General features: G+C 43.4%; 1 protein-coding gene across 2 annotated transcripts; it reads left to right on the plus strand.

Annotated features, from left to right (window-relative positions):
- Positions 1-589: 589 nt before the first annotated feature.
- On the plus strand, positions 590-18,890 carry LOC123998159 (leukocyte receptor cluster member 8 homolog). 2 transcript variants are annotated; one of them, XM_046303136.1, is made up of 15 exons: positions 590-916; positions 3,025-3,190; positions 6,722-6,874; positions 7,157-7,237; positions 8,477-8,924; positions 9,070-9,226; positions 9,486-9,656; positions 10,780-11,025; positions 11,231-11,395; positions 11,773-12,064; positions 12,162-12,263; positions 12,365-12,433; positions 12,564-12,693; positions 12,815-13,022; positions 13,142-18,890. In XM_046303136.1, exons 1-15 carry the CDS (start codon positions 876-878, stop codon positions 13,302-13,304), a joined length of 2,592 nt encoding a protein of 863 aa, XP_046159092.1. In that variant the 5' UTR covers positions 590-875; the 3' UTR covers positions 13,305-18,890. The 2 variants fall into 2 exon arrangements, with proteins under 2 accessions (XP_046159092.1, XP_046159093.1); XM_046303137.1 differs by having other exon boundaries at positions 591-916; positions 3,049-3,190.
- The last annotated feature ends 3,706 nt before the right edge of the window (positions 18,891-22,596 follow it).

Raw genomic sequence — 22,596 nt, forward strand, 5'->3', positions numbered from 1 at the left:
TCAGTCACTACACAGTCACTAAATTAGCTCATGTCAGATACAATTTTTTAGATTGGTAAATTATTCGAGCCAGCTATCTAAACTTGAAGTAATCATGGTCGAATTACCGACTCGGGGGCCACCCATTCTCACTTAGGGCCCCCAAAAGACTATGGCCGGCTCTGAGTGCACGTGTGTGTATGGATCTGGGTACAAATACCAGCAAGCTACTGCGGCCCCTCATGATGAGTTCAGATTTTTTGTGGCCCCCACCCCCATCAAAGTTGCCCATCCCTGGTTGAGACTATCTTATCACATTCACCTTGCTTGACAGTTATGTGGTGGAGGATGAAGAGTCTTAAATATATATATATATATTTTACTTATAACAGCTTTTCACCAGCAGGGAGAGTAAAAACATGTTTTATTCAATATTATTCTGCAAAATCAAGGGTTACGGTGTTTAACAGCAATAACTTTATTATGCAAGTGTAGAAGCAATAGTAGTAATGAGAAGGCAAAACTTACTTTGAAATCTAGGAACAAAGTTGTTAAGTATTTTACTCCAATGAGAGGATGCGAGGCAAAGGAAACGGAAGGCGAGGCCTCATACGTTCCATATCTAATACAACTGCCATTTTGTTTTTCAGTTGAAGATCCAATGCAGCTACGGTTGTTCTTGTGAAAATGGCTTTATTCGACGTTTAGATATTGCTTTTAGTGTGTTTTTTTCTTAAATTGAAAGACTGTCTTGTTGAGAAGTAGTGGATGGTAGAGTAAAAGACCAACTTTCCTTGTATATTGTGATTTAATTGTTAATGTTTACGTTAGGGTCTTCTGGCCTACGACGTTCTATTAGATTGGTCCTGTAGCTAGTTAGTTATCTCGGTGGCAAAATGGCGGCGAATACGACCCAGACAGCTCCAGCTGCTAACTGGTAAGACCCAAAATTAGCAAGTTAAACATATCGAGCTTTCGAATATGTTCTCACTTTATTTTGACCTGTATTCTAGCTAGACATTAACATTTAACGTTCGAAGAAAGCCTGCGATTCGCAGAGTTCGTCTCGTTCCGTTAGTTAACGTAGCTAACGCTAACTAGCCAGTAAATTAACGTTAGCTAACTCCTACTTTCCTGCAGCTTCGTGTCGGCTAGCCTTCTCTACTAACAACACCACCAACTATGTAGTACGTAGTTATGATAGACATGGTAATTAGCTAACTGGGTCACAGTACAGTAACCTAGTAACATCCATCCAAGACTCTCACCAAGTTAACGTTATCTTCCTGGCAGGATCACAACAAATTCTAGTATCAACACGATTTTCATGTCTACGATGGGTCACCAAGAACTGGTGTAATATGGCTAATGGGTTGATTCCGGACCGGGCAGTTGAGCTTCTCTCTCAAGGCTTGGGCAGTATTGTCTAACTTGACATTGAATCACTTCTATAAGATTTGGAAATGGCCTAGCTAGTTGTCAGCAAGGTTACTGTCTCTTAAATATAGGCAGGGCCAGGCGATCGTCTGAGAACAGCCATCCGGACCGCTGATGAAACTGGGCTTGCACAAACTGTCAGAAACCATCTCAGGGAAGCGCATCTTATTTTATGGTGTCATTTGGGCAAGTGATTTGCTGGTGTCAGCGTTGTGAACAGAGTGCCCCATGGTAGTGGTGGAGTTGTGGTATAGGCAGGCATAAGCTACGGACAACGAGCACTATTGCTTTTTATCGATGGCTGTTTCGATGCACAGAGATACCATGACGATATCCTGAGGCCCATTGTTGCGCCATTCATCTGCCGCCATCACCTCATGTTTCAGTATGATAATGCACAGCCCCATGTCGCAGGGGTCAATACACAATTCCTGGAAGCTGAACATGTTCCAGTTCTTCCATTGCCTGTATACTCACCAGACATGTCACCCATTGAGCATATTTGGGATGCTCTGGGTCGACGTGTATTACCGCGTGTTCCGGACAGCATTCCACAGGCCACAATCACAGATCAACTCTCTGCAAAGGAGATGTGTTGTGCTGCATGGGGCAAATAGTGGGCACCCCAGATACTGACTGGTTTTCTGATCCATTACTTTTTTAAAGGTGTCTGTGACCCAACAGATGCATATCTGTATTCCCAGTCATGTGAAATCCATAGATTAGGACCTAATACATTTATTTAGTTTTAGCTGCTGGGTTCTGTTTTAGCTCGTGGTGTTCTCAATTTTATTTAATCATCTGGGAAATGGGATGCAACCAGAAAGGTTGCATCTATATGCAGATAGTCATGCAGTTCCAGTCAAAAGTTTGGACACACCTACACATTCAAGGGTTTTTCTTTATTTTTACTATTTTCTACAGTGATGAATAATAGTGAAGACATCAACTGTGAAATAACACGTGAAATCATGTAGTAATCAAACTAGATTTTGTTTGTCTTTATCGAAGTAGCCACCCTTTACCTTGATGACGGCTTTGCACACTCTTGACATTCTCTTAACCAGCGGTTACCATACCCGGCCTGCTAGGTGGTTGCTATTTAGTCCCCAGGACATTTACAGTATTTGGCAAGACTGCCTTCTCGTCTTGTGCACCAGAGGCATGGAATAGTCTACAATCCATGCTTCGTCTAGATGAGTTAATGCCACTGAATTAATTTTACATTTTGATGGGTGTCTTGTTACAGAGGAGTGTAAATGCATTTTAAAGCTGGATCGTGTTGTATGTTTTAATTTAGTAATGTATTGATTGTTGCTGCTGCCTTGGCCAGGACTCTGGGTCTCAATGGGCTTTTCCTGGTAAAATAAAAAATATTTCCTTTATGAACTGTAACTCAGTAAAAGCTTTGAAATTGTTGCATTTATATTTGTATTCAGTGTAGTTACACATTTCCAAAAATAATCAATCTTATCTCTTGAGTAAAGAATTGGTGTGCTGTAAATATTGCTGGTTTGGTGGTAGTATCTTCCAATTTAACACACCATAAACTTGGTCATGTTAAATGTATCAGAAATTTGTTTGGTTTCCGTACTAACTGACTGACAGTCACGTGTCTCCTGTCTGTTGTAGGTCGTTTGGTGCAGCAGCAGGTCCAGAGGGCCAGACAGTCTCGGAAAACCCAGAGTGGGAGAAGGCCAGACAGGCACTGGCCTCCATCAGCAAGACCCAGAGCGCCACCAAGACCGCTCAGGCCAACCGGACCACAGCACAGGTGTGTGTTTGCTTATGTGTCTGTTTTTTTGCTTCTCGGATGCTTTTGTTCACTTACTGTAAGGCACATTACCTACGATAATGAAGTGAAATTCTGCTTATGAAGGGGTTTCATGTCAGGCAGATGGATGGCAGTTTTATTAGTCTAATTCAGGGGTTCCTAAACTGTTTTGGCCCGTGACCCCATTTTGATATATATAAAAATGCGACCCAACCATGTAAAAAGAAAAGTTGCCATCAACGGCAAATGTTCACTTTTTAAATTGGGGCTATGACAGTCTATTATAAGACAGTCTGACAGTACTTTTGACTAGGGATGCACAATATATTGGTGAACATATCGGAATCAGATGTTATTAGTTAAAAATGCCCGATGTCTAGTTTAACACCGATGTGCAAAACCAATGTCAAAGCTGATGCGCATACCTATATAACGTAGGTACCTGACATAATGACGCCACGTAACATTTTGCACTTCACGTTCCAACACAGCATTCCTAACCTAGCCAACAATGTCTGCTGGTGTGGATTGAGCAGTCAACAAGTTTAGCAGTTATTTGAAAGAGTAAGAACATTTCAGACAGAGAACTCAAAGGCGAAATCGATTTACGCCAAGATAATGTAATTCATTGCCCTTGACAATCAACTGTTCTCTGTCGTGGCTGATGTTGGCTTTCGCCGTTTGGTTGAGCACCAGTACACATGTTGCCCTACCGCAGTTACCCAGTAATGGCGTCACTGCTATTAGCTTCACGACGTACTATTGAACTCCGTTTGGGTCTTTTCGTGTCAAAACAGATGCACGTCAAATAACACTATTTGACAAGTCAAATGAGCTTTTAATTAGTGATGCACATATATGACATTTTTGGCCGATACTGACATCTGATATTTTCTTTGCCAAAAAAAAACGATACTGATAACCGATGTTTAAAATTTTTGCGGCCTTTTAAGCATTCTAGTACAGTTAAATAGTCAACACACACATGGACGCAGTGGTCTAAGGCACTGCATCTCAGTGCATGAGGCGTCACTACAGTCCCTGGTTCGAATCCAGGCTGTATCACATCCGGCCGTGATTGGGAGTCCCATAGGGCGGCTCACAATTGGCCCAGTGTCGTCCGGGGTGTGCCGTCATTGTAAATAAGAATTTGTTCTTAACTGACTTGTCTAGTTCAATAAAGGTTACACACACACACCAAACTGACCAAAAATGTTTTTTTTTTGCATTTACCTATGTCCGTCTCTCCAGTAAAACATCATCAAAACCTATTTCTTTCACTTGCTGTGCTGTTTCGTGGTTCATTTGTTCAGTTTCATTCTCAACCAGGATTTTTCATACTATGGAAAGCTGTTTGGGTCTTTGCGTGTCAAATAACACTATTTGACTTGTCAAATAACACTATTTGACTTGTCAAATAAGCTTGTTGACAACTTGGAGTCATGCGATGATATGGTGTGTGGTCCACCCACTACAACTCGGGAAACCATGCAGGTTATTAGGCTACAGATGAAGTAAATTATGAAAGTGCACGCTGTGAGCTTGATTTTCCTTTACAGTCAATATCGAGGGTATAATTCTGGTGACATAATCGATTGCTTGACTGCCGTTTGATAAATACAAATATCCATTTTTTAAATTATTTTATTTCACCATTATTTAACCAGGTAGGCAAGTTGAGAACAAGTTCTCATTTACAATTGCGACCTGGCAATAATGTAGACTATCCTACCTGCACAGCCTACCCGCAACTGTATCTGCAAGCTGTTGGCTAGAGTGCATGTGCCAAGACCAGAATAGGAAAATGTGCTATTTAACGCAACAGTTTGTGACAAAACTATTGGTGGAGTTGAAAATTCTATGGAAACACACTGAACGTTTCATTTTTATTAGATATATAAAAATTTAAGCAAAAAATGACATTTTGTGTGCACTATATCATAAAGCACAGATTTCTCCAACAAGCCCGTTTGGTGGAAACACCACTGGAGGGAAAATGTGCATATTTTCTTTATGGATTTTAGAATATGCGCATTAAAATGTGTTGCCAATTGGATGGAAATCTAACTAGTGATATGCTTTTTCCTCCAGTCTGATGGACTGTTGGTCCATTCTCTTATGAGTTCTGCGCATTGTATAGTGAAACCGAATACACGTATATGTTCCTGAGGTTTCTGTTTCAGTGATGGGGCCATAATATTTTGTAGCTTAAACCATTCCAAAAGCCATATTTATAGTCAAAAGACCTGAAGCCGCTCGGTTTCTTACAACCCCATTTAGCAGCTACTGAATGTTGCTGACATTACCCCAGTTCTATGAACCAAGCACTTTTTTTTTACTTGAAAGTTTCTCCCGTGACCCCATTTTTAAATGAAATGCTTGTCTAGTTGTTGCAATTATTGACATAGTAACAGTGCCTTTTTTTAAAGCCAGGTGGACACTACATGACTTTCAAAGTCCTAATGTCGCTGAGCCTCTAACATTAAATTTAAAATAATTCTTGCCAATGTAGGTAGTGGTGCACACACTAAACGATGTGGCACAGACGGGGTCACACACTACAAGATTGTTGACCTGGTCGTGAGGATTCTCCATACCATGCTGTCTTTCCAAAATAACAATTGTGATTACATTTGACGTAGCTACGAGCTGTGGCTCAAAGCAGCCTGATAAACCTTTTGTCATTCACGCTACCCATACTAATTTGAAATATCTAGCTTCCGTTTTGAATTAAATAATATTGCTTGTGAGCTTCAGGGCTTTAACAATTTGACGCTTTGGTTAAAGGCAAGTACAAACACATACTAGTAGTAGTCATCGCTCCTGCTCAAGAGTAATCTCACTGGCTTCTCTGGCGAGCTCTCATTGGCTATTGCTGATCATCGTTCTCAACTTGTTGTTGCACATCTCACACTACAAGACCATTGCAGATTTGCTTCCGATAAAATCAAACATGTTTGAAAATATCGGGATGTCTGGGATTGCTCAAAGATGAGATCAGTAGCCCTCAGATTGAGTCTCTGACCCGTTCACATTAAACAAGCATCGGTGACGGCCACGTGCCCCGAGTAGGCAATGACATGGACATTTTATCTCCAATCTCGAAGACTTGTCTGGGACAGCTAAATCAGAGCCGAAATAGTGTAGTGTAGACCCGGCTTTAATCTCAAAGGCGCTTGTTACTGGGTATAATGTATTACCTCAACAGTTAACTTGACGAGCTGTACAGCATGGACCATTTTCTTCCTTCCTGACACAGACATACAACTGTCTGATCTGGGCTCGTATCCACAAAGCGTCTCAAAGTAAGAGTGCTGATCTTGGATCAGGTCCCAACCTGTGTATGTAGTCTTATTGATTAAGATTCTAAAAGGCAAAGCTGATCCTAGCTCAGCACTCCTACTCTGAGGCTTTGTGGATACGGCCCCACGTCTTCCTGGCTTTATACCCGAATATGATTCAAATGGACGAGTAGGCTTTCATTCGGATTTAATCTCTCATCACTTAGTAGTTGTCTGTTTGTGTTTCCAGGCTGGTCAGTTTCAGCCTGCAGTTACTGAGTCCACAGCCATACAGCAGCAACAGCAGCAGTACTACCAACAGTGGTACCAACAGAACCAGCAGGAACCGTATCCTGGATACACCTACCCCTACAATTACTACTACCCCATGGCGCCGGGCCCCGTACGTGTACATATCCTCCACACCCTCCACATTTCAGATGAACTGTAATGTAGTCCTTGGTAATGATTTCCGCGACACTGATGCTGGCTTTATGTACTATAGTGTTTAGATAAGGGATTGGAATTGTTACATTTAGCCTACACATTACAAAACCGGCACTTTGCAACTAAAAAATCTATGAACTGTTAATACATGATACCCCGACAGAATACACAACATAAAACCATTGGATGAAGCCAAGCCAGTACCATATTTGAAGTGTGTTTTCTTCTGATTCTCCAGTATGGTGGTGGCTATCCTCCTCAGGGCCAGTATGGTGTACCTCCAGGACCTTACCCCTCTCCCACCACTCCAACTGGACAGGTAACCATCAGAAAACTGTTGCTACTTAAATTAAGTTTTCAGTTTACTTCACTCTTCCTCTATTGCAGTTTATGAATTATTGACTAAATGAGTCCCCAATGCGAGGCGTTTGTGTAAAAATTACTTTCTGTGTCCGGACAGAAGTGCGCCAGGGATCAAATGCATGAATTAAGATGCTATTGATGACTGGCATTTGAATAATGTTCTATTTCTACACTGACAAGCGTCACAAATTATCTCACACTGTCAGGTACAACCCTACACTGTTGATTGGTCAATGTGTCATGCTGCCTTGTTGACAAAATTACTGAGCGGCACAGATTACTGTTTTGGTTTGAGAAGGGGCACAGATTACTGTTTTGGTTTGAGAAGGGGCACAGATTACTGTTTTGGTTTGAGAAGGGGCACAGATTACTGTTTTGGTTTGAGAAGGGGCACAGATTACTGTTTTGGTTTGAGAAGTGGCACAGATTACTGTTTTGGTTTGAGAAGGGGCACAGATTACTGTTTTGGTTTGAGAAGGGGCACAGATTACTGTTTTGGTTTGAGAAGGGGCACAGATTACTGTTTTGGTTTGAGAAGGGGCACAGATTACTGTTTTGGTTTGAGAAGGGGCACAGATTACTGTTTTGGTTTGAGAAGGGGCACAGATTACTGTTTTGGTTTGAGAAGGGGCACAGATTACTGTTTTGGTTTGAGAAGGGGCACAGATTACTGTTTTGGTTTGAGAAGGGGCACAGATTACTGTTTTGGTTTGAGAAGGGGCACAGATTACTGTTTTGGTTTGAGAAGGGGCACAGATTACTGTTTTGGTTTGAGAAGGGGCACAGATTACTGTTTTGGTTTGAGAAGGGGCACAGATTACTGTTTTGGTTTGAGAAGGGGCACAGATTACTGTTTTGGTTTGAGAAGGGGCACAGATTACTGTTTTGGTTTGAGAAGGGGCACAGATTACTGTTTTGGTTTGAGAAGGGGCACAGATTACTGTTTTGGTTTGAGAAGGGGCACAGATTACTGTTTTGGTTTGAGAAGGACGCTCCTCCCTCCCCGCTTTCGACCGATGACGTAGCGGGCCTTTACTCGGTACCTCGCGGCTCAGCATAATGTAATCCTCCCACTAAGAATCTGTCTGGAGCTGAAGTCTGTTGCAGTTAGAATGTTTTGCTCTGCAGTTCTCCTTTCATATTGAGATATACAAGTTTCTTTTCCCCCATCTATTATTTGTCCCTACCTTCCCAGCCTCCATCCCTGCCCGTGATGGATGACCAGTCCTCCAGCTACCCCTCTCAGCCCCAACCCCCTCCTCCTGCTGCACCTCAACCACCCCCGCAGAGCCCCACCAGCTCTGAGCAGCCCCCACCCCCTCCTCCCCCAGCCATCCCTCCCCCTCCCAACTCCCAGTACCCCCTTCCTCCAGGGCAGAACTCTTACAACCCCAACAACCCCATGCCCTACCCCAACAATGACCCCAACCAGATGAGAGGTTACAACCACAACCAGGGCAGGCCCAGCTATGGGCAGAGCTACCAGACTCCGAACTCATACCAGCAGCAGCAGAATAACAACCAACACCAGCAACAAGGACAGGGTCAGTATGGATCAGGAGCTGGGAGAGGAGAGGCCAACAAAAACAAGAACCATCAACAACAACAGCCACAGCAACAGCAGCTCTGGCACCGCATGAAACGTAAGTGTGTGAGGGTATTGAGTTGTGTGTGTGTGTTCAGGTGTCTAGAGCATGTTTTTTTTTCTGTCAGCTTATCAATGAATTTGTTTCCCATCACTTGGTGTTATTTTCTTTGTTTCAATGCCGCCTTCATTGTTTTCCACAGAGGCACCTGGAGCAGGTGCGATGAAGTTCAACATTCCCAAGCGACCCTACGTCATGACCAATCAAAGTTTCCCTCCTGGGGAACAACCCACTGGATTGGCTGCTACTCCTTCCTCCCCAGCTGCTGCTCCTGCTGCACCTGGCGGTGCCCAGACACGGTGAGGAGACAGCTACTAATGACACCAATATATCGGTCTTTACTATCCTTAATACCTACTGGGGAAGAATGAAGTATCTCTACTCATGATCAGAAGATGACAGGAGTTTAAAATCTGCATCCAATAGATTTCAGAAGTACCATGTCCCTCTTTTTCAAACTAATAATTAGTCACTTCAAATTGACCTAGTACTCCCAAACCAGTTTCCTTTCCCCCTGATTTACTGTTGCAGTGCTGATTATAAAAATTATTCCCTCAGGCCCCAGGACTGGCCCCAGGCGATGAAGGAGTATGTTCAGCGCTGCTTCACAGCCTGTGAGAATGAGGAGGACAAGGACCGCACCGAAAAGGGGCTGAAGGAGGTCCTACAGAAAAGACTACAGGATGGGTCTGCCTACACCATCGACTGGGACCGCGAGCCTCTGCCTGAGTGAGTGGAGCAGTTGTTTTTGAAAAAGCCTAATGTTTCACTGTCTAGGAACTTAGCCTGATGTTTCACTGTTGTTACTGTAATTTAATTATGCCAATGTGCTTTCATCAATTGAAAGCCCTTAATCTATTTTATGAGAATTTGTAAGATTTCTTGTTTGCATAAAATAGACGCAGACCAGTCTTTCAATAATAGGTAATATAATTTATTCTCGGAGTGCACTGCCACGTTACCACGAGCAACAGTTTATATACAGATCATGTCATTTCATGGCTTTAACAGAATCCCCTCCTCTCGACCGGGACAATTTAAGGTGAAAAGTTAATTCTAACTTTCTAACACACTCCCAGATAACTTTTGACCCCTCAACATTATCGATCACTACTGAACTGACAGTTTTAATTAACAGAACCTAGGAATGCACTCACTGCCTTGCCTAAAAACCCCAGAGCTAAGTTTCAGTAGGGTCAACCATAGGCAAACGACCTTATGTGTTTACACAGTCCCCAACCCATTTGTTTCTGCCTAGTTGGAATGGTGTTTTTATTACTCCTTGTCCGTGTCACACAATCCCTTCTTATGAACTCATATTGTTGATCACTTATAAAACAGAGTATAAGTTTACTTAGTTACAATTTTATTTAAAATGGGGATATTGTTTATTAATTTATCCATAATAATTTCAACAACTGTCTTGGAACTTAGCCTGGTGTTTCACCGTCTTGTAACTTAGCCTGGTGTTTCACCGTCTTGTAACTTAGCCTGGTGTTTCACCGTCTTGTAACTTGGCCTGGTGTTTCACCGTCTTGGCACTTGGCCTGGTGTTTCACCGTCTTGGAACTTGGCCTGGTGTTTCACCTTCTTGGAACTTAGCCTGGTGTTTCACAGTCTTGGAACTTGGCCTGGTGTTTCACCGTCTTGGCACTTGGCCTGGGGTTTCACCGTCTTGGCACTTGGCCTGGGGTTTCACCGGCTTGGCACTTGGCCTGGGGTTTCACCGGCTTGGAACTTGGCCTGGGGTTTCACCGGCTTGGAACTTAGAAAGCCTGAATCCCCTTTTGGAGACCAAATGCCTAATTTCTGCCTTTCATCCTAATCCCTTCTCTCCTCTCTCTCTGTCCAGACTGAAGGCCAAGCAGTCTCGCTGGGAGGCTGTACCCACCCAAAGGACTCTGGAGAGTTCTGTGGGCCGTGGTGGGGGTACAGGTGGGGCTACGCATGGCAGGGGTGGTGGGGCCAGGCTGGGACACTACAGGAACGTCTTCTCCCAGAGAAGCCCCTCATCCAGCTCCTCAGGCTCCTCCTCTCGTTCCCCCTCTCCCTCCCACAACCGACACAGGGACCGCAATGGCCAGAGACACAGGCGCAGGTGAGAGACAGTGTGTTTGTATGTTTTGGGTTAGTCCAGTGATTATTATTTTTTTTGTTTTCATAATTGTCTAGGTGTATTATTTGCCCCAACCTGTTTTTTTATTGGTCAAATATTCTCCTTAATATTGTATAATCATAGCCACTCTAAAAAGAGAAAGTATGCTGTGTAGTTTTGTTGTAATGTCCTGTTCGTTCTCTTCCAGTGACTCTGAGTCCCAGTCGGACAGCAGCATGTCCAGTGACCTCCGAACCCAGCTTCCCCGGCGCAATCAGAAAGGAGGGCGTGGCCGTGGGGGCGACAGGGACCGAGGCAGAGGGGGTGGAGAGAGGGGACGAGGAAGGGGCGGAAGAGGCAACAGAGGACGGAGGTAAACGAGCATGTTTTGGCCTAAAGAAAAATTCCAGACTTAATGTTTTGCATGTCAGCAATCGAGTTTTCAAGATATGCAACTTTCAAAATACAGAAATATAGCCGGAATAATGCATTTTGCATCATATGATGCCAAACTCGGCATCATATGATGCAAAATGCATCATACCGGCTGTATTTTGAAAGTGATACATCTTAACTTGATTTCTGACATGCAAAACATTCTGGGACTATATCAACAATGGACTAATAAAACAAATAATAAAAGCTAGTTTTGGGTGAGATCTTCTTTCAAGTCATTGGCCTTGACTCACCCACAAACTAATATTCACCTTTCCCTCATTGTGCTGATCACATTTCGGCTTCTCTTCTCAGAAACATGGATGACGCTAACTCCACCGTCCTGGGCAAGAAGAGGAAAGGTGGGAACGCCGGCCTGGACTTCCACGACCCCCACCGGGAGGCCAAGAAACAAAGCCGAGCGGCACGCTTCCACAACACCAAGATGCGTTCAGAGCCCCTGGTGCTGTCCATCAACAACCTGGAGCTGCCCAAGGAGGACCTGAGCTGGGACGACTGCCCCATCGTAGGCACCTGCCAAGAGATCACCAAGATCTACCTGAGACTCACCTGTGCCCCTGACCCTGCCACCGTGCGTCCCGTATCTGTGAGTATCGCCTGTCACGTGGAATGAGAGGATCCTTATTTGAGGCCTCCCTTCAGATTGTGTGATGTTTGTCTCCTAATCCCCTGTCTCTGGCCAGGTGCTGAGGAAGTCTCTGTTGGCTGTGAAGGCCCACTGGAAGACCCGTCAGGACTACCCCTACGCCTGTGAACAGATGAAGTCCATACGTCAGGACCTCACAGTATGTTTACTACATGTCCTTTTTAGTTTAGTCGAACAGGCACTTTGTCCTATCTCGGTATATGAGGATATGAAAACAGGAGGCGTCTCTCCACCTTTCAGGTCCAAGGAGTTCGTACAGAGTTCACAGTGGAAGTATACGAGTGCCATGCACGCATTGCTCTGGAAAAGGTGAGAGGGCCTCTCCATACACTGTCCCCATTCGCTACCTCGTATTTGATGTCGGGCGCCGTTTTTGAGTTTAAAGGTGCGGTGTCGTACTAGATGTGCATTCTTCTCTAAATGTTTGCGTTGTTACCAGGGCGACCACGCAGAGTTCAACCAGTGCCAGATGCAGCTGAAGGCCCTGTATAAGGACAACCCGTCAGAGAACATAGGGGAGTTCACTGCTTACAGACTACTCTACTATATCTTCACTAAAAACTCTGGAGGTAACTTACCACCTGCCTGATATTCCTCATCAATCATTATATTTCTGCATTGGATTTTGGCTCGCATAGAATTGAGCTTAATGTCCTGATTTTCTTGGTTGCGTGTTTGCCCCCCACACAGACATCACGACTGAGCTGGTGTACCTGACTGCGGCGCTGCGGGCGGATGAGTGTGTGTCCCACGCGCTCTCCCTCCGCGCCGCCTGGGCTCTGGGAAACTTCCACCGGTTTTTCCAGCTCTACCGGAGAGCCCCACGCATGGCATCCTACCTCATAGACAAGTTTGTAGAGAGGGAGAGGATGATCGCTCTCAGGGCCTTATTCAAAACGTACGTCAGGGGCCTTTCATCCAAACTCCATGGTTCCTAACAATTCATAATTTTATGTAGTTGTATATAGGATAGAAATGGTCCCACTTTAAATTGCCTCTCCCCCTCTGTTTTCCCAGATTCAGACCAGACTTGCCGGTGGAGTATGTGCAGTCCAGTCTGGGCTTCCTTTGTTTAGACTCTTGCATGGCCTTCCTCACAGGCTTGGGGGTCACCTTCTTCCCCTCTGACCCCAGCAAGATAGACTGCAAGATCAGCTCAGCCTGTCTGGCAGCCTCCTGAGGGGGTGGGGGATTTACCGGGGAGGGGGGAAAGCACACTAAAGGGAGATACTGAGAGCTAAACAGGGTCAGGAATGTACCCTCCAGTTATACTGCACTACACTTCAGGAGGGAGACTAGTGGTTAGACTGAAACTACAATTTAGTCCTGTAGAAAGAGGGAGATATGCACTAGGACCCACTAAATCACTTAAGGCTGAAATTCAGTGAGGATCCCACCCACAGATGCAATGTGCTCACAGATATGGACTGAATAACAAGAGTGGGGGAGATTATCTGCATACATGCTGCACATAAATACATTTAGAATAGCTTAGTCCCACACATCTCTGATCAGCTCAAGATATTAATTATACCTTCGACATAGAACATTTTAATGACGAACAGATGTTAGGCATTAGTTCAATGTAAGACCCGAAAATCAAGCGCCAACTCACACAGATCAGGGAACAGCGTAGCCTCAAGGTCTCCCATCCACTATCGCTCTCAGAAGTTTTAAGCTAACAGTGTTCTGTTATGTTTTTCCTTCCCTCAAGTCAACAGCCTCAAACTCATGCGAAGACAAGCCTTGAGAACCCAAGAGGGAGATGAAAACTAAATGAGCTAAAGTCATCCCTCAAGCCCTCATCCAACAGGCTGCTCATCCACTCCAAAACCAAACCGTCAACCAGAGAAGAGGTTTGTCTGTTCAGGTGTTCAGCTCTAGAGACTGTGCAAGCCCTTTGCTGCTTTCAGGAAGCCTTCGTGATCCAGCGTCCAATCCGGGAGAGGAGGAGATGGTGGTTTGTATGTCCTGTCCCCCCTTCCCTCAAGCTGTCTACGATTGGCGATCGGGTGGGGAAAGTTACCCCCGCTTCCTGTTCCTGCGTAGCCCTGCAAACTTGGCACCCCTGAAAGGTATTGACTGAGAAATTTAAAGGTTCTGATTGGCTCCTTGCCCAGGTTGGCCACAGCCATCCTTACCCCACAGTTGTCCACTACCCACAGACTTATAAAGTGTGATGGTGGATACAGTCCCCTAATATTTACCAAGAATGGCCTCTGCAATCCCTCGGTATGTGTCCAGGAGGCAGGATATCCACCTATAGTCCATCTATCCCCTTAGAGCAGACAAGGAGGCAGTTTCCCACCCCTTAAGAGTACCAAATAACCAAGTTTAGGCTCTGAGCGAGCCTGTGGTGTAGCCGATCAACAGCTCCCTCAGCAGCATGGAATTGCAGTCGTCAAGCACTCCCACCACACAGGAAAAAGTCAGCTCCATCAAGATGGTGGCAAAGTCTTCACCTTCAAATATGGTGGCTGGATCAGTCCCGCCATACAACAGATGGAGATGAGATTGCTGTCTGTGCAGATGGCAGCAACGTCTGGGTTTGTATGCTCCACACTCCGTTCAGTAAGGCTGAGTATGTATGTATGGCTGGTAAGAAAAATGACTCTTGGTGTGCTGGAAGGAGGTGGAGGACAGCACGGCAAAGATCACCTGGTATTCACTATTGGCTCATTCACAAACACTAACCATTGGTTCGGGTTAAGGTGTATGTAATCAAGTTTATGGTAATTGCTTAAATTCCATCCACATGATGATAGTGTGTCTGAAATTGTGATATAAAATTAAGGGTGCCAGTATTAACCCCCCTCATTTTTAAAAGAATGATGAAGCCAAACTGTCCAATTATGCAGGTGCAGATACACAAATTCAGGTTTAAAAGGTAACTGTCCTCAATTGAAAATTGTCATTCTGCCACAAAACATTAGTTTAGGACATTAATGTTGACGGCTAAAGCATACAAGACTCTGCTTATCAAATGTTTGTAATCAAATCATCTGCTTATTTATTTAAAGCTAAGAAATCATGTGATATTTTTAAAACCCCATTGCAGACATTTTGGTTTTCAGTAAAGGCAGGTGAGAGTGAAGGATTGTCGAGTAGTTATTTTGGGGTCCTATCCAGCAGTTATACATTAGGCTACATCCCTGTGTATACTCTTGATAAGATCTGAAGCGAGGAGACTGGTGTGGAGAGTTAATTGTAAATCAACGCAATTGTCAATACATAAATAGAACCTAGAAATGGAACATGAGTTGGTGATATCAGTTGATCTAATATCAGCATATAATACCCCTTGTTTTCAGGCATGACCTTGAAGAGTATTAACTTGATTCACATCAAAGCTCGAGGTATTTTAGTGAGTTCAATGCCATTGCGGAGATATCAAATTTATTTGTCACATGCACTGAATACAACTGGTTCAGACTGAAATGCTACCTACGAGCTCTTTCCCAAAAATGCAGAGTTACAAAGTAAGAAAAATGATATAAATACAAAAAGGATTTGTTAACACAATAAAATAACTAACGAGGCTATACACAAGATAGGACTCAACTTTCAGGATGAACAGAAGTCTGTGCTGTAACAAATGTCATGTGTGCTCATCTATAGAGTAGATGTGTCAGTATCTAATGTACATTGTTATGGATTCAGTTGGCCTTTATTCATTGGACATTTTGATATGTTTTATGTTTACCAGGGCACGTGTCATTTTGACAAATGTATATGGTGAATGAGAAGCTAAAGCATTTTAGATATGGGTAATAAACAATGTATTCTTAAGACAATTGATGTGAATATGTAAATTATAGTTACAAATCTAAAGTTGGATGATTTGGAATACATTGCCTGTTTTTGATATTGCTGTGGATTTAAATGGGGAAATGATAGTAACTGCTTTTTGTAGTGCAAACACTTGCGTGATTTCTACCCTATATTTTTGACCGCTTATTCAATAAGTTTGCAGGACAGGTTTATATTTTGGACTTTTACAGGGATTGAAAATGTGATATTTGCTGTATAAACCATATATTTTTCTTGCCAAATGTCCCTTAGATATGCACACCTTGGTTGACCACTTTCATTTCTTACTCATTTTTTTAAAATGCTCATCTTTTGTGAACCCATTTTTGTTTTTAGATTTGATTTACTGCATTTCTGTGTCATCTCAACCTTTCTGGCTTTCTGTACTCATGAACCTCTTGCAGTGGTATTCAAAGTCAGCATCGCGACCCATGAGGGAAATGCGAAAACATTCATAGGTCATATTGTATGGGACAATATAGAAACGATTTTGAAAGGGATAATTTGAAAAATCCATTTTTATTGAGTAAATGTATTTATTGGTTTATTTTCATTTCGATGAGATGAACATGTAATGAATTGAAGGTAAAAACAAATTAAAGGGTGTCAGTAGGTTTGGAAATTCTTCTGGACAAAAAAATTGTTCCCCAGAAATTCTGGTGGAAAAAATGGTGTCCCCAACTGAAAAAGTTTGAATATCACTGCCTTAGAGATAAGTAATGTACTAAAACCCCCACACAACATCCTGATGGCAAGAGAAAGGTTTGGTTGAAGGCACTGCACTCCCATCAGCCAAGAAACAAACTTGTGTTGCTCAAGTCTCCCATTTGTCAATTTCTTTGGAAGTAGTTTGTCAAAGAGCAAACCCAGACCTGTTTCAGATTAACAGTGGTTTGGCTGGTGTGAGTCAGTGTTTTGATATGGGAACATATCAATATGGTACCGTCATTATGTTATTAATATTCTTAATGATTGGATTGAGAGCCTGTGAGAGATGTGTGTATATATATATATCTATGACATGACTGCAGGATCAGTTTCAATATGAATGTCTGGATGAGTAATCAGTCTTCTCAGCAACTCATCTACCCATTTATAGATCCTTTGTTTAAGTTGACTGGCACTATTTTGTGTGATATGTGCTCTCTTCTGTCATTCATTTCAGCAGTTGTACTCATGACTCAACTTGTCCCTTCTCTCATCTTCTTATTCTCTGTCCCTCTTTACTTTGTCCCACTCCCTTCACCAGTTCCTTTCTCTTATTTTTCTTCTTGCAGTACTGCATTACAGGAGCAAAAGGAATGTGAAAAGAGAGCACCTCCTCCCAGACTCCAGAAGCAAGCTGGAGAGAGGGAAAAGTGTGAGAAATGCAAGACTTGATACTGCCAACTCAAGTTCAAGCCATTTTGTCTATGACCTGATGTTGCTGTGTCTTATACATGGGAGCCTGACTTCAATTGTTTTAGTCAAGTCTTTTGAATGTATTTTATTTGACTATTCTTAATCTGACATTGAATGTTTTCTTGATTCAAGTTTTTTCCACTAGTTTACCAGAAACAATTTTGGAACACTTGCAAGTTCTGTCTATAGTTAGGAAGGCCTATACCTCTAAACCATCATATGTGTTAATGTATACTGTTTGTCCAGAAACATTTGCATGCGTTCTTGTTTTTCATAACCATGGTGTTCTCTAGAAATTGCTTTGTCATTATGTTAACTTCTCAAGTACAGATAAATATTTGTTATGGCAACCTTTTTTGGTCAGTGAATATTTGGCATCTCTGTAACCTTGATGTATTTTGTCAGCTGCCTCATGTGGTCTACCTGTAAATTCATTTGCCTGCATTTGGTATTTGTCGTAATACAATGGGAGTTATTTTAACTTGGAAACCCATTAATTGGTATCTCTAGCATGTAAACTACTTTTTGGGATTTGAAATGGATCTGGACATACAGCATACAATTTCCATTATATCAAGGAAAATACATTCTAGATAATTTTTTTCTTATCTGCTTATATTTGGTCACATTCCTTTAAGTTTTGAGTAGTCTGGTAGTAGTTGGCTCCCATATCAGAATGTTGCTCTGTCTTGCTCTATACCTTTCCTAAACAGGATGTTGCTCTGTCTTGCTCTATACCTTTCCTAAACAGGATGTTGCTCTGTCTTGCTCTGTACCTTTCCTAAACAGGATGCTTCTCTGTCTTGTCTCTGTTGATTTCAGACACCTCTTCAACAGTGAAGTCAAGTTCATGTAGCGTGCGATCTCCTGGTCAGATGTTTAACATTGCAGAACCTCTCATATCTCACATTGATGCTTTAGTTCTGACACATTCATATGTTTTGTTCAATAATGGTTTATAACTGTACATTTCCATTTAACTAACAATGCTTCTCCTTTTTAAAATGTGCTACTCCTCTTACTCTCTCAACTGTTCCTTCTGACACCTGTGGGTTTGTTTTTTTTCCTCTCTTGAACTTCTTGAAGCCCATCACTGTGTAACTCCTGCCTCCATTTGTCCTATTAGACTGCACTTGAACAATTCCCTTTTACTTCAGCCTGATGCATCGGTTCATTTTTAATTCTTCAATGTCTTTAGTAGATTTGTTCTGTTGCTCCTTTTCTCCCCTCACTCTTCTTACCTGCATGTGTCCCCTCCGTCTTCCCTTCTATCAGAATATCTCCTTTCTCCACCCTCTTCATGTTGAGTATCTGTTTGCTAGTGACTATTGTTGCTGAGTAACTCTCCATTCTCGGTAGTAAGTATTGCTTCTATGCTGCTCAGGTGGTTTCTGTTGCAGCTAGCTGAAACTAAAGGATATACTTGCAAAATATCCCTCCTCCCCAGTCTCAACCCTCCCTGGATTGTATTTGAAATGAAATACTCCCGTTTTGTAAATACTGTGTACATATGTATTTTTGTCTTGAACCTAATAAAATAAAAGTTTACAAATAAGTATTGTTTGTCTTGAGTTATAGAAATGACATGTTGCACTTCTACTTAATGTAAAAAGTGTTGCTCAAGATTGATATTGTATCAAACCCAGAAGACTACTCAAACTGAACATTGTTAAAGGCATTTATTTTTTTTAAATCCGAACTGAGAGACAGCAATGGACAATCATATGAGTTGACAGTTCAGTGAGTTGATTGACATCAAAATCCTGAAATTCTGGCTTTCATGTCACTGATTAACATTATTGCACTGTTTCTAGGGATTGGCACTGAACTTAAATTCAAGGAACAATATTAAATGTCAAAAGAATGGCCGAAGTAAAATAAAACAGCTCACAGTTTGACCAGAGAGCAGTTGGAAAAGGCATGCAAAATAAGGAAGACGAAATTGAGTAGGCTGATGGCTATAGGGTGAAGAAGCAACAAGCACTAAAGCTACAAGCCAAGGAATAGCTAACTATAAACTACTGAAAGATGAAAGCATTCAGAACAGGTAAATGGAGAAGAAAAACAGCATAACAGATAAAGAACTAAACACCTAAAAGGGACAGAGTGGAGCAGAGGACCTAAAGAGGGGGATGAGACTAGAGGAGGACCTAAAGAGGGGGATGAGACTAGAGGAGGAGCAGAGGGAAAGAGGACCTAAAGAGGGGGATGAGACTAGAGAGGAGGACCTAAAGAGGGGGATGAGACTAGAGGAGGAGCAGAGGACCTAAAGAGGGGGATGAGACTAGAGGAGGACCTAAAGAGGAGGATGAGACTAGAGGAGGAGCAGAGGACCTAAAGAGGGGGATGAGACTAGAGGAGGAGCAGAGGACCTAAAGAGGGACAGAGAAGGACCTAAAGAGGGGGATGAGACTAGAGGAGGAGCAGAGGACCTAAAGAGGGGGATGAGACTAGAGGAGGAGCAGAGGACCTAAAGAGGGACAGAGAAGGACCTAAAGAGGGGGATGAGACTAGAGGAGGAGCAGAGGACCTAAAGAGGGGGATGAGACTAGAGGAGGACCTAAAGCGGAGGATGAGACTAGAGGAGGAGCAGAGGAGGTAAAGAGGGGGATGAGACTAGAGGAGGAGCAGAGGACCTAAAGAGGGGGATGAGACTAGAGGAGGACCTAAAGAGGAGGATGAGACTAGAGGAGGAGCAGAGGACCTAAAGAGGGGGATGAGACTAGAGGAGGAGCAGAGGACCTAAAGAGGGACAGAGAAGGACCTAAAGAGGGGGATGAGACTAGAGGAGGAGCAGAGGACCTAAAGAGGGGGATGAGACTAGAGGAGGACCTAAAGAGGAGGATGAGACTAGAGGAGGAGCAGAGGACCTAAAGAGGGGGATGAGACTAGAGGAGGAGCAGAGGACCTAAAGAGGGACAGAGAAGGACCTAAAGAGGGGGATGAGACTAGAGGAGGAGCAGAGGACCTAAAGAGGGGGATGAGACTAGAGGAGGAGCAGAGGACCTAAAGAGGGACAGAGAAGGACCTAAAGAGGGGGATGAGACTAGAGGAGAAGCAGAGGACCTAAAGAGGGGGATGAGACTAGAGGAGGAGCAGAGGACCTAAAGAGGGGGATGAGACTAGAGGAGGACCTAAAGAGGAGGATGAGACTAGAGGAGGAGCAGAGGACCTAAAGAGGGGGATGAGACTAGAGGAGGAGCAGAGGACCTAAAGAGGGGGATGAGACTAGAGGAGGAGCAGAGGGAAAGAGAAGGACCTAAAGAGGGGGATGAGACTAGAGGAGGAGCAGAGGGAAAGAGAAGGACCTAAAGAGGGGGATGAGACTAGAGGAGGAGCAGAGGAAAAGAGAAGGACCTAAAGAGGGGGATGAGACTAGAGGAGGAGCAGAGGGAAAGAGAAGGACCTAAAGAGGGGGGTGAGACTAGAGGAGGAGCAGAGGGAAAGAGAAGGACCTAAAAAAGGGGTGCAGAGGAGGACCTAGAGAGGAGCAGAGGGAAAGAGGAGGATCTAAAGAGGGATAGAGAGAAAGAGGAGGACCTAAAGAAGGACAGAAAGGAGCAGGGGGAAAGAGGAGGACCTAAAGAGGAGCGGAGCAGAGGAGGACCTGAAGAGGGTCAGAGGGAAAGAGGAGGACCTGAAGAGGGGCAGAGGAGCAGAGGGAAAGAGGATTACCTGAAGAGGGACAGAGGAGCAGAGGGAAAGAGGATTACCTGAAGAGGGTCAGAGGAGCAGCGGGAAAGAGGAGGGCCTGAAGAGGGTCAGAGGGAAAGAGGAGGACCTAAAGAGGAGGACCTGAAGAGGAGCAGAGGGAAAGAGGAGGACCTGAAGAGGGTCAGAGGAGCAGAGGGAAAGAGGGGGACCTGAAGAGGGTCAAAGGAGCAGAGGGAAAGAGGAGGACCTGAAGAGGGTCAGAGGAGCAGAGGGAAAGAGAATGACCTGAAGAGGGTCAGAGGGAAAGAGGAGGTCCTGAAGAGGGACAGAGGAGCAGAGGGAAAGAGGAGGACCTGAAGAGGGACAGAGGAGCAGAGGGAAAGAGGCTGACCTGAAGAGGGTCAGAGGAGCAGAGGGAAAGAGGAGGACCTGAAGAGGGACAGAGGAGCAGAGGGAAAGAGGATGACCTGAAGAGGGACAGAGGAGCAGAGGGAAAGAGGAGGACCTGAAGAGGGTCAGGGGGAAAGAGGAGGACCTGAAGAGGAGCAGAGGGAAAGAGGATGACCTGAAGAGGGTCAGAGGAGCAGAGGGAAAGAGGAAGACCTGAAGAGGGTCAGAGGAGCAGAGGGAAAGAGGAAGACCTGAAGAGGGACAGAGGAGCAGAGGGAAAGAGGAAGACCTGAAGAGGGACAGAGGAGCAGAGGGAAAGAAGAGGTAATAGAGAAACAAAAAATAGAAAACAGCACAGTAGAGTGAAGGAAAGCAATGATGAGAAACAAAAGAAGATGGACAGAACTTTAAAGAAGAAAACTTTAAAATAGGAAAAGCAAAATAAAAGACAGAAAACAGAAAAAGAAGAAATTGAAAATGGCTTAAAGCAAACAGAAACATAGAACTCACAAGTCAGGTAAAAGAATCAGGAGGTTGTAATGTTAGTATTAGGAAATAGTTCATGTTAATAGAGAAAGTATATACCAAAGTGTAGAGCGAAGCAGAATTATAGAAATGATCAAAGACAAGAAATGTAAAAGTGGCACAGCTAGATGACTACAAGACAGCGAAGAGGACAGTGTGTAAAAAGCAAAAGGAGAGTTTAGAAAGAAAGAGGAAATCTGAAGCAAAGAGGAAAGAATTGCAGAATAGCAGAGGAAAAGTGGAATCAAATTCAGAAACAGAAGTTGGGAAAAGAAAAAGCAATATTGTGTAAATTGAAGACAGCAAGAGGAAAAATTAACCTAGAAAAAGGATAATTTAGAGGAAAATAAAGAAATGCTGTTGGGAAAATAGAGAAGAGGACAGCAGAAGTAAGAGGCGAGGAAGGTAACATTACAGTGAAAGAAACTAGCAATTTAGAGAAATACATGATAAGATACAGAGTCAAGATGGTGAGGAAATGATTTGAAAGTGTCAAAGCAGAGAAATAAAGTTTAGAAAAGGAAGACAAATGTGTCAGTAAAGAAGAAGACAAAAGGGTGAAGAAAGAAAGCCATAAGATTAATACAGAAAAGGTGAAACGGATCAAGTGTGAAGAAACACAAGAAGAAATGTAGCTAAATAAATGTAAAATTGCCATTAGATTGAAAGAAAGGGAAATTATAAATCTGAAA

This window comes from Oncorhynchus gorbuscha, linkage group LG15 (assembly GCF_021184085.1).
Source record: "Oncorhynchus gorbuscha isolate QuinsamMale2020 ecotype Even-year linkage group LG15, OgorEven_v1.0, whole genome shotgun sequence".
Taxonomy (NCBI): Eukaryota; Metazoa; Chordata; class Actinopteri; order Salmoniformes; family Salmonidae; genus Oncorhynchus; species Oncorhynchus gorbuscha.